The 18,263-nt window shown below is 41.3% G+C and overlaps 1 protein-coding gene across 2 annotated transcripts; it reads left to right on the top strand.

Annotated features, from left to right (window-relative positions):
* The first annotated feature begins 527 nt into the window (after positions 1–527).
* Positions 528–18,196, top strand: prkcda (protein kinase C, delta a). 2 transcript variants are annotated; one of them, XM_029432179.1, is made up of 18 exons: positions 528–656; positions 6,324–6,453; positions 6,596–6,795; positions 6,888–6,954; positions 8,306–8,465; positions 8,923–8,954; positions 9,100–9,185; positions 9,708–9,837; positions 9,920–10,020; positions 11,009–11,099; positions 11,890–12,020; positions 12,299–12,472; positions 12,575–12,666; positions 14,847–14,909; positions 15,669–15,807; positions 15,925–16,113; positions 16,992–17,120; positions 17,238–18,196. In XM_029432179.1, exons 2-18 carry the CDS (start codon positions 6,345–6,347, stop codon positions 17,394–17,396), a joined length of 2,052 nt encoding a protein of 683 aa, XP_029288039.1. In that variant the 5' UTR covers positions 528–656; positions 6,324–6,344; the 3' UTR covers positions 17,397–18,196. The 2 variants fall into 2 exon arrangements, with proteins under 2 accessions (XP_029288039.1, XP_029288038.1); XM_029432178.1 differs by having other exon boundaries at positions 577–656; positions 6,321–6,453; positions 17,238–17,396.
* The last annotated feature ends 67 nt before the right edge of the window (positions 18,197–18,263 follow it).

Genomic DNA, 18,263 nt, shown 5'->3' with positions numbered 1-18,263 from the left:
TGTGTCAGTTTAGAACAAGAAAAGATTATTTGGCTGCCAAAGATGCCACCTCCTCACCGGCAAAACCTAGCTCAAACCTCAAAACTACCCCCGCAGCCTACAGCACCAGCCACGTGACCCCACCCCCTGCCACACAAACACAAGAGAGAAAAAAACATCTCTTCCCCCACATACCAGGCTATGCTACAATAATCTAGGGCACATTCACCAGCAATGCAGATCTGTATCTACAGTTCTAGTTTCTGGGCCAGTTTCGTTTGCTCAGGTAATCAACGGGTCTGCAGTGATGAACACACAACATCATGTCAATCAGCCAGGTGGACTGAAATGAAAAATGACATGTGTGTGGCTGAAACATATCTGTGTGTGATGTGAACTCAAGTGGGAACATGCATTATAATAGCTGACAGGACCTCTATTCAAAATAGGGCAACTGGATGTACTGAAACTACTGGGGACCACTTTGTGTGTGTGTGTGTGTGTGTGTGTGTGTGTGTGTGTGTAGCAGGTAAACGTCACAGTTTGCCGAGAAAGCCTGTGCGAGCGCGCGCCACACACTTCCTCAATCGACGGAATCACAGAGCGAAAAACCGAGAGGAAGAGAAAGAACAACTTTCGTCGTGCTGCGGTGTTAAAGAAACATTACCAAGTTTGAGGTGAGCTTTTGTTGTTCTTCATATTATTTCGAATCGAGGTTTTCACAAGAGTTAGGGTCCTTTTTTACGTTTTGAGTTTGCAAAAAAAGTTGCTCAAAGTACCCCATCTTCGTCTTTCATCTATGGGGAAACCAACTGTAACCGTTGGCGCTAACGTTAGCTAAGTGTGAAAACGTACGTTAACGTACAGCAGTAACCGTAACACAGCAATGTATACGCATTGTATATGGCCATTAAAAAGCACTGTCACTACACAACTGGACGAGCTGTTATGACTGAAATAATAATCACGACCAACTTTTTCGGATAGTCGCCATCAGTTTTAATTAAACTGAAACGATGCGACGGAATCTGACCTGTCAGCTTTTATGGCACTTTCACTATGGTAACAAAAAGTGGTTTATTAAACATTGAAGTGTCAGGACTCTGCAAACGGATCGATACTGGACACCACTTAATGCTATGACAGCTCTCAACATGTGAGACCCTTTCTTAATACAGCTGGGGTCACCTTAACCCTCATCCTACCAACATATTGAACACACTACCAATACACTACTGTAAGAAACAACCGTCATAGCAAAACGTATTTCTTCTCAAAACATTATTAGTTATGTCATTAATTCAATCTGAAGCTCAGATTTGTATTATTATTTTAGGAAAGTGTATACTATTCATTATTGTTATTACTGGCTTCACTTATATTTATTACGCTTCCTTATTTTATGTTATTACACGTGTGTTTGCCTCTTATTTAATATGTTAGCCTACTTATTTTTTATCTTTCATCTGCACTGTCCCTTTGCTGTCAATGCCCCCGCTGCGGGACGAATAATGGATTTCTGATTTCTGAAATGGACACAGCACATGAGGAAATCTGTGTCTGCTGCATCTGTGTCCTTCAAAATGACTGACAAGTTGTCCTGATAGAATAAAGCACCTGTGTGATATGACAAAAAGTATACCTCTGGGGTCTGCGGGGGAACCCCAGCTGGTAGCGTTTGGTTTACTGCTATGACTGGTTAAAGGGGACATGACTTTAACTGCTGTTAGCTTTTATTAAACAGTTGTGCTGCCATGGTGGTTACATCAAAACCACGTTCAGGTCACAGCATATGTTACCACTCCAGGCATGAGAAGGAATGTGGGCAGGTCTGGACAGCAAATTAAACTTAATCTTAATTAAACTTTTATATTTACATGTATGTGTCATAAAGATAATCTGGTCTCTAACTGTCATCAGAGACTTGAAGTGTCTTCTGAAAGTGACAATCAACCACATCCTTCAGAGAGAGAATTGTTGCAAAAACAAAATCAGATGCATTGACTAATTCTTGGTCAATGCTGATTCTCTTCAAATAGCTGCATGGTCACAGTTGTAGTGTAAATCACTGTAACAGACTTTACGTTGTGACTATCGCAGTGTTTTGTACATTATTGTTGTCTTTGCAGCATTCAAATGTGGTTGCAATATGTTCATAGCACAGTTACAATTTCACCACGTGTGTGTTTGTGCGTCTGTGACACAGAAGTACATGTGAGGACATGTTTTCCATCACCAGCAGTAACAGTGCAGGCTGCAAATTTAATGAATGAATTAAATCTTTATTGCCCCTAGGGGAACTTGTTTTGCTCAGAGAGAACAAAAGAATATCAAAACAACATCAACCATACATAATATAATCATAAAATCATCAGAAAAATAACATATTTTGGGAAATCGATAAAGGACATCATGTGCAAGTTTAAAAAGGTTTCAGACAAATGAATCCCATATGATCAGAGCTTGTTAAGCAGCTGCATACAGCGTCGGACAAAGGATGTGATGCCTCTTTTAGTCCACATCCTGGGCATACTATACCTGCGTCCTGAAGACAAAAGTGCATATTCAGAGAGTGAGCTAAATGCATGTTTTACTGGTCTGTCATGTTAGTAATATTGCACATGCTTACATTGTGAGGTGGTAATTACATACATAGACAGCAGTTTACTGTCCAAGCCCACTTTTTTCTGTATTTTACTTCTCTTTTTTCTTCGTATCAGGAAGGGTACTGTTCCTCGCAACAATCAGTAAGTAGGTCGTTTAAAAAGGAATATTTTGAAGTTCGATTGAGGTCTGCAAATTACATTATACTGGTGCATGGGACATAACTACTGAATTTAACAGATGGAACAAATCGAAACTGTACATGAACAGTTTGCTAGATAATCAATCACAACCGCCCTCAATAACACACTGTGCTTGCTATTGATTAACTCAAAAAACCCTGACATCACAGCTCACAGCAGCAGTGGGTGAGTGAGTGAATATGGTCATTTATCACCCTCCCCTCTTAGTGCAAACTTTTCTCTCGTGTTTTTTTTTAATGTGTCTTTACTTTTCTGGTCTCAGTGTGGGTGGTTATGGGTTCAGGATTGTGAATACCAGCGAGGCCTACTGTGGTGCGCTGCATGCTTGTATTTGGATTAGCGACATGTTGAGGCTCGCACTGACTTCATAGTGCAGGAAAACATCTCCACTATTGCAGCTGAAACCAAGTCAAGTACACAGTCAAGAAGACACAGTGACAGGGAACTAAACAGTTAGCAGAGGCTTAAAAGATGCTGGCACATTGGCATTGTGGTTGTATTTTATACATAGAGGTGTTGTCAAAACATTGAGGAAAGCATTGGTGCAACTGAAGTGCCTGGCCAACGTGTGAGATTGATGGGCGTCACCTTTTCAATTGCACTTGCAGAAACTGGTGTTGCATAGGCTGTTAGAGAAAAAGTGATGGTTCCATCTGTAGCACATGTAAGCTTATGCAACCAGCAAATCATGCATGCAAAAGCTAGTGACCAGCATAAGGGGGATATTGATGTCTCATCAATACGTCACTATCAGAATATATTTCACATCTAATGAACAAGGATGCAACCAATGTTCATCTTTAATCTTTAATGGGTTTTTTTCTCCAATTATTTAATCATTAGGTCTCTATCTCAGATTCCTATAAAACAAAAGCCCATCACAAGAGCCCAAAAATATGTTTCAAGCTGATCTTAAAGTTTTACATTTGCTAGCAAAAGTCCTTTTACCAAAAATGGCTATATATATATTTACTTTTGAATTAACCTCCAACAACCAGCTTTGAAATCAGATACAAACACCTTCAATAATTTGTCCTCCACAGAAAAACATGTACTGTTGTTGACAGTGGTGTAAAAATGTTTTGTGTCCCTCCTCCGTGTGGGTAGAAATGTTTCAAAGTGAGATGACAAAGTACAAGTTTACAATTTTAAGTTGGTCTATTCTGTACACTACACACAACATATTTTGCATGTCTGTCTGTTCTGAAATAGATTCCTTCTCTGTTGCTCCTCCTGAGGTTTCTTCCATATCTTTCCCTGTTAAAGTTTTTTTGGGGGAAAACAGAGGCTGTATGCTGTACAGATTGTAAAGCCCCTTTTTTGTGTGATGTGGGTTAGGGTTAGGGACCATATAGCCTAAAATAAGTGGATGTAGTCAGTACAATCCCACCCATTCGTTTATGCACTACAGTTTTGAAGCCTCGAGTTTGCCATTTTGGCCGTTGTCATTTTGTTTTTTTGGAACCAGAGCTGACACAAGAGTTGGAGCTATGACAACCAAAGGCTGAAAATATTTTTTAATGCGACCAAAATGTTGCAGATAACTTTCATGAACTGAAAACACACTGTGAAAGGGTTAAAGTTTGAAGACAAAAACAGGGAGAGCACTCAAACCGGACAACACTGTGGCAGCGACCTGTAAATCACAAGGTAAATTGTGATAAATTTCCCTCAGGATGAATAAAGTATCTATCTATCTATCTCTCTATCTCTCTCTCTATCTATCTCTCTATCAGATATCGATGCGCGCTAGCGAGCGCGCGAGCGCGCGAGCGAGCGCCCCCCCCCCCCCCCCAGCTAGCGCGCGACGAAGAGAGGCTGCGAGCGAGCGAGCGCGGCGCGCGAGCGCGAGAGCGCGGACGAGCGCGCAGCGAGCGCGCGAGCGAGCGAGCGCGTCGAGAGCGCGAGCGAGGAGCGCGCGAGCGAGCGAGCGAGGCCGGCGAGCGCGCGAGCGAGAGAGAGAGCGAGCGAGCGAGCGAGCGAGCGAGCGAGCGCGAGCGCGCGAGCGAGCGAGCGCGCGAGCGAGCGAGCGCGCGAGCGAGCGAGCGAGCGCGCGAGCGAGCGCGAGCGAGCGAGCGCGCGAGCGAGCGCGCAGCGCGCGAGCGAGCGAGCAGCGAGCGAGCGAGCGAGCGAGCGAGCGAGCGAGCGAGGAGCGAGCGAGCGCGCGAGCGAGCGCGCGAGCGGCGGAGCGAGCGGCGAGCGAGCGAGAGCGCGAGCGAGCGAGCAGCGCGCGAGCGATGAGCGAGTGAGCGAGAGCGAGCGAGCGAGCAGAGCGAGCGAGCGCGCGAGCGAGCGAGGACTAGCGAGCGAGAGAGGCGCGAGCGCGCGAGGCGCGAGCGAGAGCGAGCGCGCGAGATAGCGAGCGCGAGCGGCGCGAGCGCGCGAGCGAAGCGATCGAGCGAGGCGCGAGCAGCGAGCGAGCGAGCGACAGCGAGCGCGCGATCGAGCGAGGAGCGAGCGCGCGATGAGGATCAGCAGCGAGCGCGCGAGCTAGCGAGCGCTAGCGAGCGCGCGAGCGCGCGAGCGAGGAGGAGGAGCGGCGAGGCGCAGCGAGCGAGGAGGAGCGAGTCGAGCGAGGGCTAGCTATGCGATCTAGGATCTATCTATGCTATCTATCTATCTATCTATCTATCTATCTATCTATCTATCTATCCATCTATCTATCTATATATCCATCTATCTATCTCTATCTATCTCTCTATCTATCTCTATCTATCTATCTATCTATCTATCTATCTATCTATCTATCTATCTATCTATCTATCTATCTATCTATCTATCTATCTATCTATCTATCTATCTATCTATCTATCTATCTATCTATCTATCTATCTATCTATCTATCTATCTCTGTCTATCTATCTCTGTCTATCCATCTATCTATGTAGCCACGCCCTAAAGCATACGCTTCTATTTTACTCTAAATGGGACCATCATTTACTAAATCATGCTGTATTGAAGAAGACTTGAAACTAGCAATTGAGACCATAAACTCATCAGGAAAATGTTTACTGAGGTAATAAATCACCTGAGAAGTACGGTCTTTTTCTCATAGACTTCTATATAACCGGACTCCTTTTTGCAACCAGTGAAGTCGTCCCCTGCTGGGCATTTGAAAGAATGCAGGTTTAAGGCACTTCTGAATTGACTTCTCTTTTCAGACCCTGAGATTTCTGCTTGTGTGTGATATTTTGCTTTATAAATAAAAGGAACTTGAAATTACTTAAACAGAAGAAGCTCTGTCCAATGCTGACACAGCCATCTACTGTGTTTGTGTGTGGGTGCTGGTGCCTGTCAGGAATATGTTTTAAATGTATTTCTCAGATGTCAATTAAAGGACCACTATATGATATTGTTTGGTCTAACAATGTATATACAGATACCTGTAACACTTGAGCCAGCAGTATTGCTGCAGAATATGCAAGAGTGTGTGTGTGTATGCAGAATGATGACAATGAACTATCTGTGTGTGTAACTAATGTAATTATAGATAAATGTCACCAGGGTTACGCTGTGTTTGTCCATCTCTGAAAGCAGGTGACCTTGGTACTCGTCACCATGGCTCCTTTCTTGAGGATCGCCTTCAACTCGTACGACTTGGGTGTCCTGCCTCCTCTGGCAGACGCGCCTTTCTGTGCAATCAAGATGAAGGAGGCCCTAACAACTGGTGAGAAACTCTTCAATAGCCTATAGCACCCTGTCTTTTACAGAAGTTAATTATTAAAAAAAGACACCACTTCCTTCATATTTCCTGTGCTTGAAACCAACAAGATATTTCCTTTTTTTCCTCTCTGTGTCCATTTTCCTAGAACGAGGTAAGACCCTGGTTCAGCGGAAACCCACCATGTACCCGGCTTGGAAGGCCAGTTTTGATGCCCACATCTATGAGGGTCGTGTGCTGGAGGTACTGCTGATGAAGACGGCAGAGGAGCCGCTGGCTGAGGTCACTGTTGGAGTGTCTGTCCTAGCTGAGCGCTGCAAGAAAGCTAACGGGCGCGCTGAGTTCTGGGTAGGACATTACAGATTGTCCTCTGTCCCCGTAGAGCAATCTCTAAGTCTGTCCAAGTGTCTGTGTGTCCTAACTGTGTGTTCTGTGTTCAGGTGGATCTTCATCCTTCTGGGAAAGTGATGATGGCAGTGCAGTATTTTCTGGAGGGAGCGGATTCAGGTAAAGGAAATAAAGTGGAAACATTTTCTATTTTCATCTGTTCTCTGCTTGTGGACTTTGTTCTGTAGCTGTCTGGTTGGTTTGTTTTCTCTAGTTTAACATTTTCCATGTCGTCACCAAAGCCTCTGTAATTTGAAATGTATTCTTCTATAACATTGAATATATTTGGCTAAAAAGCAACTCTCAAAAAAACCTTAATTATTATTTATCAACATTTTAACCTTAAAGAATTCATCAAATGTCATCAGATTCTTTTTATTGGAGTGCAAAAGACAGAAACACTAACAGGACTACACAATGAAAACAGAACAATGAATACCGGACAGTTAATAAAGGTTTTGTCAGGAAACCAGAGAACAAGTTGGTGTTAGTTGTTAGTTGTTGGGTAATGTGTTGATTTGATATTGGTGTGATAATAAAGTTAGGGAGAGTTCTCCGGCCACTGGCAGGGATGCCGGATTGGAGGAACCTTTAAGAAGCTCCAGAACAGGTCTGCTGGCTGGGTCAACAGTATTATTATTGTGGCCATAATTATTGGTATGAATTTCAACTTTGCGCCGTTACTACCACATTGTCAATATTGTGGGGGTTTTTATGCTTCTGCACCGATGACGGCTGTGGCTGGAGGCATTATCACTTGGACTGAAGGATGAACTGATAAGAATTTGGTGGTGAAAGGTCAAGATCACTGTGACCTCACAAAACATGTTTTTGGCCATAACTCAAGAATTCATACACTAGTTATGATAATTTCACACAAATGACTACATGATGAAGCGATGACATTCTGAACAGACTGTCCAGCTTTTGTTACTTACCCCCAAACCCTTATAGGAGGAAGCTGGCCCGTTGTGGGCCAAATCCCTTCCAAAATTGCTCCCAGACCCTAAGGAGGGGGCCTGTCATCATATTCTAATTCAAGTGTTGCTAAATTTTGATTTGTGCACAGACATATGGCACATCATATTTTTTATAACTTAGACCCACCCACTTCAAACAGAGCACAGACAAAAACACAAACAAACCCCATCAGTCAGAAGAATTGAGAAATAGAGTAGGAGAATACACAAATAGCATACTGATAAAACTGTATCTGTAGCTCTACACCCAGCCAGTCTGTAGTTATCCTTCCTTTTGATGTTTTAACCCCCCCACCGACACGGACTGTCCAGCCACTTGTCCGTGATTTTCCTTGCTAACTTAATCTTATCATTCACAGGCTTTCATGTGAGCAATTCCTTTGGGTCCCTATTGGTTATCATTAAGGCTATCCATTTGTGACAAATGACCATTGTTTTTTCATTGCAGTATTGTGGGAGGGCTGATCTGTGTTTCTCTGTGTATGTTGAAGAGAGTAAGCACGCTGCCAAGGAGGAGGAGGACGCTCCTACCCTGAACCGTAGACGAGGGGCCATCAAGCAGGCTAAGATCCACTTCATAAAGAACCACGAGTTCATCGCCACGTTCTTCAGACAGCCCACTTTCTGCTCTGTGTGCAGAGAATTTGTCTGGTTAGTCTGACTCTTATAAACAAAGCTCTTCAAGGCAGCTAAAGGGGAACTCATAAACCACAGAGCAGATATGAGAGATATGTGAGATTTAAAACATGGTATTTAGGAACTTCCTGATATTTGGAAGTATTTAATACTCTGAGTCTCTCAGACTCTTTAGACAAACGGGTTGCTAATGATGTTATTGATAAAACCAATAAGGTCAACTCACCCTTTAAGTTGTAAATTACAATTACAATGTTTGTCATCGTTTAATGGCTACAGATGTGCTTTGGAGCCCATCTTGGTCTCTGGAGAGGAAATCTGGGGGGAAAGTAAACCCTGATACACAAATCAGCATGGGTTTACTGCAGCTGTTCATTATCACTAACTAAGTGAATAATCAACAAACCATTCACATTCACATGATCTAAGAATGATACAGACTGACCCATTTGTGTCCCTTTGCCTCCCACAGGGGACTCAACAAGCAAGGCTATAAATGCAAACGTAAGTGTACATTCATTTAAGAACTCCTCTGATGAAAAAAAGACATACTTCCCGGCCTTCTTTGCGTGGCCAGTGTACATTATATGCTCAGAAACTGGATCAAAGTATACAAATCTCTTTTATCTTGTTTTTAAAAAAAAATCAGAATGCAATGCAGCCATCCACAAGAAATGCATAGACAAAATAATCGGCAGATGTACCGGTACTGCTGCCAACAGTCGGGATACTGTGGTACGTATCCCATCTTTGTGCATTACACCATGTACTGTGAGCGTTCTCCGTGTCACACATTTATTTAGTTTAGTGTGGGCTTTTCTCACTCTGTTTTTGTTGTTGTTGTTGTTGTAGTAAAGTATCCTACCATAACAGTTCACACACCATAGCAATGATAGCAGTCAGGGTCCACATCCAATAAGACCCTTTTCAATGATCGTCAATATTTTTGGATAAAGAAGGTCAAAGACCAACTGACCTAGATAATGGTTGCATGGATATAATCAAGCACTCACATGGGGTGTGGTTTTAGAGAGGCACTCAAAATTAGTGTCGAGGTAGACCTGGGAACAAGCAAGGAACTTTATATCCAGCAGTGTGGTCACTTCTGACAGTGTAAGCTCAGAGAGGACGACAAAGCAAACAGAAAAGGAAAAAATGAGGCAGGTGCGCAGGCCTTTGAGGTATCGCAGGCAACTGATTGGAAATTCTTTGCCACGGGTCATTCATGAAGATGACAAATCCAGTTTGTCCCCGCAGTTCCAGAAGGAGCGCTTTAAAATTGACATGCCGCATCGTTTCAAGACCAACAACTACATGAGTCCCACCTTCTGCGATCACTGTGGAAGTCTGCTGTGGGGTCTTGTCAAACAAGGCCTCAAATGTGAAGGTACAACGCCGACATGATTGATTAATTGTTGTGGAGTGTAAGTTTACTTCTAAAACAACCTTTTTTTTTGTTCCGTTTGTAGATTGTGCTATGAATGTCCATCACAAGTGTCAGGGTAAAGTGGCCAACCTTTGTGGTATCAACCAGAAACTACTAGCTGAAGCACTGACACAAGTCAGCCAGGTGAGTTCATGGAGACTGTGACAAGTCATCCAATGCATGGTCCAATCAAGCGTCACGTCAAAGTAACGTCTAAAGAATTTCAAGGACAAGTCTGACTCAAATACCATATAACCTAATTAACTCATACCATGGCTCTTTCAAACTTTGTGGATATCTAATTACATTATCTCTTACTGCGCTATTAGTACATTGAGATGGGGTTAAAGAACTTTAATGTAACTTGATTAATAGATGATAAACTCAATTGTAGATAAGAACTTAATACATTTTCTAAAGTGAGCTTGGTAAAACTTCATTTGGATGTTGTCCAGGTCCAAGAGTTTTACTAACTTGTTACAAAACAACAAAATCACAATAGCTTTATCTTCTTATTGATAAAGTGATGATAAATGAAAAACCAAAAAAACATCTACATGTGTGCATTATATGATCTGCTAACAGATCATGTAAACTATTGAAGTATTAACATTATCGCTTTTTATGTTGCATGCAGCTTTGTGTTGAATGAATATGTAGAACACAAGCGAGATAAGGCAGTGGGACAGGTCTCAGAGGCACACGTAGAAAGGTTTGTAATGAAACAGATAAATATCCCGATGTTCAATGACTCTAACCATGTTCTTAGCTTAACCCCTCTCCTAGCTGTAACCGTGACCCCATTTTAGTCCTGCTTCTAACATTAATCATTACCAACTTGATCATTCTAGTAAACTAATCTGAGTGTGACATCTGACCTCGAGGAGAACCTGAGCTTCCTGTCCTGGTGTGTTTAAGGACTGGCTCAATGTGGATCCCTCAGTTCTCTTGTTCTCTTTTTACAGACCTCTAATTGTATGTAGTTTGGGAGACAGTCAGAGCAAACCCACATTGTTCAATGTGTTCACATTGGATATACCACAGCTAGATGAGTAACCATTGCTAGGAAAATATTTGTGTGGTTGTTCCATGCTTATTTTTTCTTTTTCTTTTTCTTTCTCTATTCCATCAGAAATCGTCTACCCGTCGTTCGGATCTGCCTGATATCTCTGATATTGGAGTCTACGATGAAGTTAACAAGCTTGCTGGACTGGATATCACTGGTCAGTGAGTGTTCTGTATGTGCACTTGCATACATTCATTCGAGCAGTAGGCTTTGTATTGATAATAATACTTGAATAATACTCAAAAGTGTTCAATGTTTAAGATAATTATATTTTATTTATCCCCCTTCTGTTCCAGGAAAACAAATACATTTTCATTATTAAATAAATAACTAAACTGTTTTAAAATCATTACTCATTACTGCTTCAAAAGCCTTTTTAGCCTGCTATACAACTAGCTATAACTATACTAACTACTAAAGATGCTGTGAGCATCTCTGCATTGGTGCAGCTATTTCTCTTCTCTTCCAAGATGTGAGGCGCAGATCTGAACAGCATGGAGCACATAGTGCTGGAAAACAGATTTCTGGAAAGACACATCTTACAAACTGCATGTCTCTGATCTCCTGGACGTGTAATACTCCCACATGCTGACATTTTCTTTCATTTGTATTTGTAAACAAACTACAAATGCTGGCGGCCCCTGTTGGTGATCTTACATCATGGCAGTCGTGTCCAGCCTGTGACTTCTTCTCCAAATCAGCAGCTGGGTATGCCAGCTTATTCGAATCCAACCGCAAATTATTAAAACAACATTTAGCCGGCGCGAAACTGATGCGACACAACAGATAAACATCTGCCACTGCCATCGACTAATATCATCACAGTTGTTGGAAGGCTGATTGCAGTCAACAAGGCGAATATCAGCCAATCGGTGCATCTCTCTTTATATTTAATTTATATTTAATTCATTTTTATGTGTGCTGATTGGTAATTGTTTGTCCATTAGATGGATCTCCCTATGGCAGATTGTGGGACGACTCCAACCCACGACCCCTGTCTCGTATTACCCATTTGACCCGGATCAACGTGGACAACTTTGTCTTCCACAAGGTCTTGGGAAAAGGCAGCTTTGGCAAGGTACAAAGAAGTTAACTGTGAGACTGCTGTTTTCAAAAACCATAATCCAAGAGTCAGAGGATAACCATGAGTGAATCAACAACACTCCAGTCAACTGTCCTATACACTGGCACATATAGGCCTCATATAGAAATAATGGCATAAATCAAAAGATAAAAGTATGATCTCTGGACAAGGTGTTTAAAAGTATTAACACATAACTTGACATTTCAAACGTCATGCTCTTAAGTAGACGGGAAGAAATGAACGTATCTCTTCTCCTTCTCATCGCCTCACAGGTTCTCCTGGCAGAGCTGAAAGGTCGTGGAGAGTACTTTGCAGTGAAGGCTCTGAAGAAAGATGTAGTGCTGATGGATGACGATGTGGAGTGCACTATGGTAGAGAAGAGGGTCTTGGCTTTAGCCTGGGAAAACCCCTTCCTCACACACCTTTACTCCACCTTCCATACCAAGGTAGTCCACTTCCATCTCATTAGTTTCTTACTTTTTTTTCTTTTATTCTACATCATTGATTGGATTTGTATCCTCAATACCCAAAGTGAAACTTGTCAACAGGAGCATCTGTTCTTTGTGATGGAGTATCTGAACGGAGGAGACCTGATGTTTCACATTCAGGAGAAAGGGCGCTTTGAACTCTACAGAGCCATGTGAGTCACAACTGTCACACAGACATAACACCTCACAGACACACTACGTAAACACTACCTGCCATCATTCCTCAGTGCTCTGGAGTCCCTCCAGCTGTGCAGTGTTCCATAAATACAGAATCAGTGAGCTGTTGTAAAGAAGAGCTTATGTTTACTCTCCCCATGTCACTCTCCTTGTCTTGCCCATTATAGTTTCTTTTTGTTGACATGATATACTGAACCGTGGTGGACTAGATCTGGTGTCTATAAGCTGCTGCTCACTAGCAGACTGGCCTTGTAAGGACTAAGAAGCTCTTAGTGCCTGTGTAATGTTTGTATGGGGAGGTATCAGTTACTACCACCCACCTCTCTACTCATCAGTCTGTGGGAATCCCTCCAGAAAAAAACAATGGCACACTTGTAAAAAGACTGTTGTGAAGTCGAAAGCTTGGTGGCACCTGCGCCACCGCTAGAGATGAAAGTGAAACATTTATTTGTAAGTGCTGTTAGATCTAATCACCTTCTTTTTGTGAAATATTTTCCCCAGTGAAATAGTGTCACCGTGTTGTTTTTAACGAGCGTTAAAAAGTGGTCAGTGATTACACTTCCCTGTAGTTAAACTTGTGGCTGTGTGAGATGACAGGAGTAATTCTCTGCTTAGCGAACACAGACACCTGATCTTGTGTTGGCATCCACTAAAATCCTCCTCACTCAGTGACTGTATTCAGCCTGGACGGATAATTCACCCTCAGTGAGTGAGAAAAAGAGAGTGGGCTGTTTCATTATCGCACAATAATAAGCTTGTGTGTTGCTTCACAAGTTGTCACAGGGGAATGAAAAGTATCTCCTGGATTTGGTTTTTCTGTATTTGTCCTTAGGTATCAACTGAACTGTAGTTTCAGATTACCTCTTTATCAGCACAAAGGGCCTGTTCTCCCAGTGACTACTGCTAACCTGTTAACCCAGTGCTGTAGAGAGTCTAGTCTCAATGTTCCTTACTTACACATACTACACATATCTAGACTTCATTTTAAATTCTCTTTTGTGTCTGTAGTGCTCAGTCGGTAGAGCGATTTAGACGTGCATGTAAAGCCTGTCACGATAATTATATTATCGACTTATCATGTAATATATGATCATTTTTATTTCTGTGTGGGAACATTTTGGGTTTAAGCCGAATGAGAGTGTTGTTGTTGTTACTTATATGTTATTCTATGTAATATATTATATGAAGTATATTGCCTGTCTGTTACGGTGTGGTGTAGGAGAGGACCCAAGTGCAGAGAAACAGACGATGATTTTAACCAAAAGAGAGCTTTATATTAAGAAAGCTTGCAAAATAAAAAAACAAAAAACACAAGGACAGGAAGTAAAACAAGAAGAGGGAGTGAAACTTCAAACTAAAACAGGAAACAGAAAACCAAGATCATGACACTGTCAAAGAATGAATAACTCTCCTCTGTGCCAAATGTTTTATATTCTTTTAATGCAATTTTTGTTAAAATAGTCTGAGAGTCCATTGTATATATTGTTTTGGTTGTGTGGTTTTATTTTATTTCTGTTTTATGTATTTAGGATATTTCTTCACACTCCAATTCCAATGTCTGAATTTAGAAGTTCACCCATTCAAAGTTCATTGCTCTCTGAAAGGGTGCACTTTCCTTATTATGCTATTATATTATCTTTACATCAGTGGCATAAAATAGTCTTAAAATGATAATTATATTGTTTATCAACATGTCGTCCAACAAAAGTAGTTATCATGACAGGCCTACGTACATGTTTCACACCTTCTAACTTGTTCTAAAACAGCTGTACTTGTAAGGGTTTTAAGTGAGAGATGATAAATAGATAAAAGTTAAATTAAAATGTACAGTAAACGACCAGTTATTGGGTAAGAGCAGAGTCTACTCTATCGCTTCTTGGGACTCAATCGTTTCACCTGACACAGATGACAAGAGAAGCAGGTCAGAGATAGGCTAATCTTTCGTCTCACCTTGGCTCTCAGGTTTCACATTATGAGAGCGTTATTCACCGGTCTGCTACTCCATACAAATGTCCTCCTCAATAATTCAGCTGTACAGTGACACCAGCGTTCAGCTGCCAACTCACTAGTGAGACCGCTACAGCGCGGACCTGTAGCTTTCCACCAGAGATGAGTAGTTGATATCTGTCTCTCTTTGCCGTGTTTGTCTTCCCAGGTTCTACTCTGCTGAGATCATTTGTGGTCTTCAGTTCTTACATACCAAAGGGATCATCTACAGGTCAGAGCAAAACTATGTAAAACATCTGGATTTAAAGTACATACACTGGTCATCTTTAATGTTTTACTAGAATATAGAAAAAGTGAAATGTGAAATATAACTTGAGGACACTCAAAACTTTCCTGGTTAGGTAATCCCACACGTTTTGACACATTTCTTTTTCTTTCTTAATCATTGTGTGGTAATGCAGTTGGGAACAGGGACTGTTTAGGAAACTGAATTTGTTCATTTATTGCAATAAAAAGCTCACAGCAATAGTGTCACTGCTTGCAATTGCATACCTTGGATCTCAGGTATGTTTCAGATGTCTGCAACATTTAGATTTTTTAAATCATGGCATAATGAGCTGAACCTAATGGCTGCCTGGAAATAAAATAAAAAAATAGATTTTAAGGTATGCTTTGAAAAAATGGTTATCCATATGAAAACATGTAAGTAAATGCAACTTATAATTAATTCATAAGACCTACAAAACCACTGGTATGTTTCTTAAAAACATTTTATAAGCCGTGAGTATTAAGGCTCTTTTTGGCATGTGTGGTGTTTTAAGGCATTCAAGATTTCACATTCTCGTTTGCAGAACTGTTTTCATATCACAATATTTAATCCTCTAAAAGTTACCGTTTAAAACATGCAACTTAATTCTGATTAATACAAAATCGTCAGATCAAACCTTATGATTGCAAACTCACAATCTATTATCATCTTCAAAATCACTTGTGTTTATTTCCAATCCTGCTGTGATTGCTTTGTTTCCAGAGATCTTAAATTAGACAATGTGATGCTGGATCATGAGGGACACATAAAGATCGCCGACTTCGGCATGTGCAAGGAGAACGTGTTTGGAGAGAATCGTGCTACAACCTTCTGCGGCACTCCTGACTACATCGCCCCAGAGGTATATTGTTTCACACTGAAATATTCAAATATGCAACTGATTTGCTTTCTTTATTCTGCATACAAACATGTGTCTGTCTAGAATAATTCTGATTTATAATACTTTGTTTCAACTCAGATCCTGCTGGGACAGAAATACTCATTCTCTGTTGACTGGTGGTCATTTGGGGTGTTGCTGTATGAAATGCTGATTGGTCAGTCGCCTTTCCATGGAGATGATGAGGATGAGCTGTTTGAGTCCATCCGCATGGATACTCCCCACTATCCTCGCTGGATCAACAAGGAGGTCAAGGACCTGCTTGAGAGGGTCTGTACAACAACCTTTTATACAATATACATCCAATCTGGGATTTCCATGTTTGATTATTTAATGGTTTACATTTAAAGAGATAGTTTGGATGTTTTGAAGTGGGGTTGTATAAGTAACCTATAGTCAGTGTATTACCCACAGTTGATGGCGATCAGCACATGCCCCGATTTTGGAGAAACAGACAGCAGCACTGGCACAGAGGCGTAGCAATGTACTGCTGTGGACGGGGCCGTTAACAAAACATTTATTAGACAACTAAAAGAAAGGGCGACCAAAAAAAAAAAATATTAGTTTAACTGTCTGCTAGATTTGAAAAATGTTCACCACTTACTGTGCTGTGAGAAATTCCTTTCCAACGAGGAACAGAAGCAGTTTTTTTCATCTATGTTGTTGCCCAAGCCACCCGGCTCCATTAAGAAATAAACTGTCATTTTACATCCCAGAACACGGGACTCCGCTGCCTTTATCGGTTAGTTAGTTTGTGTTAATGTGTGACTTTGGATAGTTTGGATTCACCAAAGTCACACAATAACACTAACAAACTAACGACCGAGGCAGCGGTGTCCCGTGTTCTGCAATGTAAAATTAGCGTTTTTGTCAAAGGACTCTGGTGGCTTTGACGAGAGGATACTGTAGATAATGGTTTTAGTCCCCCGTCGTAGAGGGCTGTCTCACAGCAGGATAAATCTGTAAAAATCTTCTAAATATAGCATACACTTAAACTGATATTAAGTTTTTTAGGTGGCAAAAATAAATGTTGCTGCTGCTTCAATTCCAAATAAATAATGTTAATTTATATATCCTGAAAAAGCTGTTTTTGAGATGTAATGGTGCACATGTCCTTACTTACCTTTATTGACTTTGTTTCTCTGCAGTTGTTTGAGAGAGACCCCACTCGCAGGTTAGGAATCGTAGGTAATATCCGTTTACACCCATTCTTCAAGACCATCAACTGGCAGGCCTTGGAGAGGAGAGAGATTGAACCCCCCTTTAAACCCAAAGTGGTAAGCCCCACATACACGTCATAGAGGAGTAAAGTGCTGCGTTTACATATGTCTATAATCTGTCATATTTGCCCCTGTTTTGTGATTTTGCTGAGATATATTTGTTACCAATTACAGAAAGCACCGAATGATTGCAGCAACTTTGATCGGGAGTTCCTCAGTGAGAAGCCTCGTCTCTCCTACAGCGATAAGAACTTCATAGACTCCATGGATCAGGCGGCCTTCGCTGGTTTTTCATTCATCAACCCTGAAATGGAGCACCTTTTAGAAAAGTGACATTGTGATGAGTCAGACCTGGATAAAATCTCTTCTGCCTAAGGGCTAATTCCCTTATTCTGTCACATTGTTAAACCTACAAATTAATCAGCTGTTTCACAATCAGTATTTCTGTGACCTTATTTTAAGCACAAACTATTCTCCTTGGGTACGTGTAGAAATGTAGAAACGGGCCCTTGTACTGTACATATTGACGTTATTGTGTTTGTGTGCATGCTTATTATTTGGCTAGGTTGTGAAGGCCTGTATGAGTAATAATATAAGGGAAGATTTAATTAAATCCTTACATTGCACTTGACGTCACCGCTACCATCTACAGCCATTTTTTTGTCCCTTTTTGTAACAATCCATTCAACCTAACTGGGGATGGAGAGATAGAAACCTATAGGAATAAATTATACTGTTGTAGATTTTTTTGTGGGAATGAGTTGACTGCATGTCAGACCAACAAAACCCTGTCCATCTATAAATATAGATTAATAATGATCGTTATCTATCTTTGCCTTCGACTGGATTAATCATGTCTTGCTGACAAAGAAGAACTTGTGGTTGTTGACTCTCCAGTGCCATGTAAAGAACACATTTTAATAGTAACGGCTGGTCTCAGCTGAATTGAAAAGTCCCGTCTGTGTACTGGGGATGCAGTCGTGTGCAGAAGGTCAAGTTGACTTCAAACAGGAGTGGGGAGTCACTGAAATGCTGTAAATAGACACTGTATATGTATATTGGTTCACTAAGGATGTACTTTTTTTTACTGTCTCCATCTTTTACATCTGATTAAAAAAAACATCAAGTCCCAAGTCTGGTGTGCTATTTAAAAAAGAAAGTTGTCATGTCCTCATACGATGAAAGATTACATTCTCAAAA

This window comes from Cottoperca gobio, chromosome 5 (assembly GCF_900634415.1).
Source record: "Cottoperca gobio chromosome 5, fCotGob3.1, whole genome shotgun sequence".
Lineage (NCBI taxonomy): Eukaryota > Metazoa > Chordata > Actinopteri > Perciformes > Bovichtidae > Cottoperca > Cottoperca gobio.
This window is presented reverse-complemented; position numbering and strand designations above follow the sequence as displayed.

Coding starts and splice junctions, on each gene's coding strand:
- prkcda (XM_029432179.1), top strand. CDS start 6,345: ATGGCTCCTTTCTTGAGGATCGCCTTCAACTCGTACGACTTGGGTGTC. Junction 14,910..15,668: donor ACCAAAGGGATCATCTACAG/GTCAGAGCAAAA, acceptor CTTTGTTTCCAG/AGATCTTAAATTAGACAATG. Junction 15,808..15,924: donor CTGACTACATCGCCCCAGAG/GTATATTGTTTC, acceptor GTTTCAACTCAG/ATCCTGCTGGGACAGAAATA.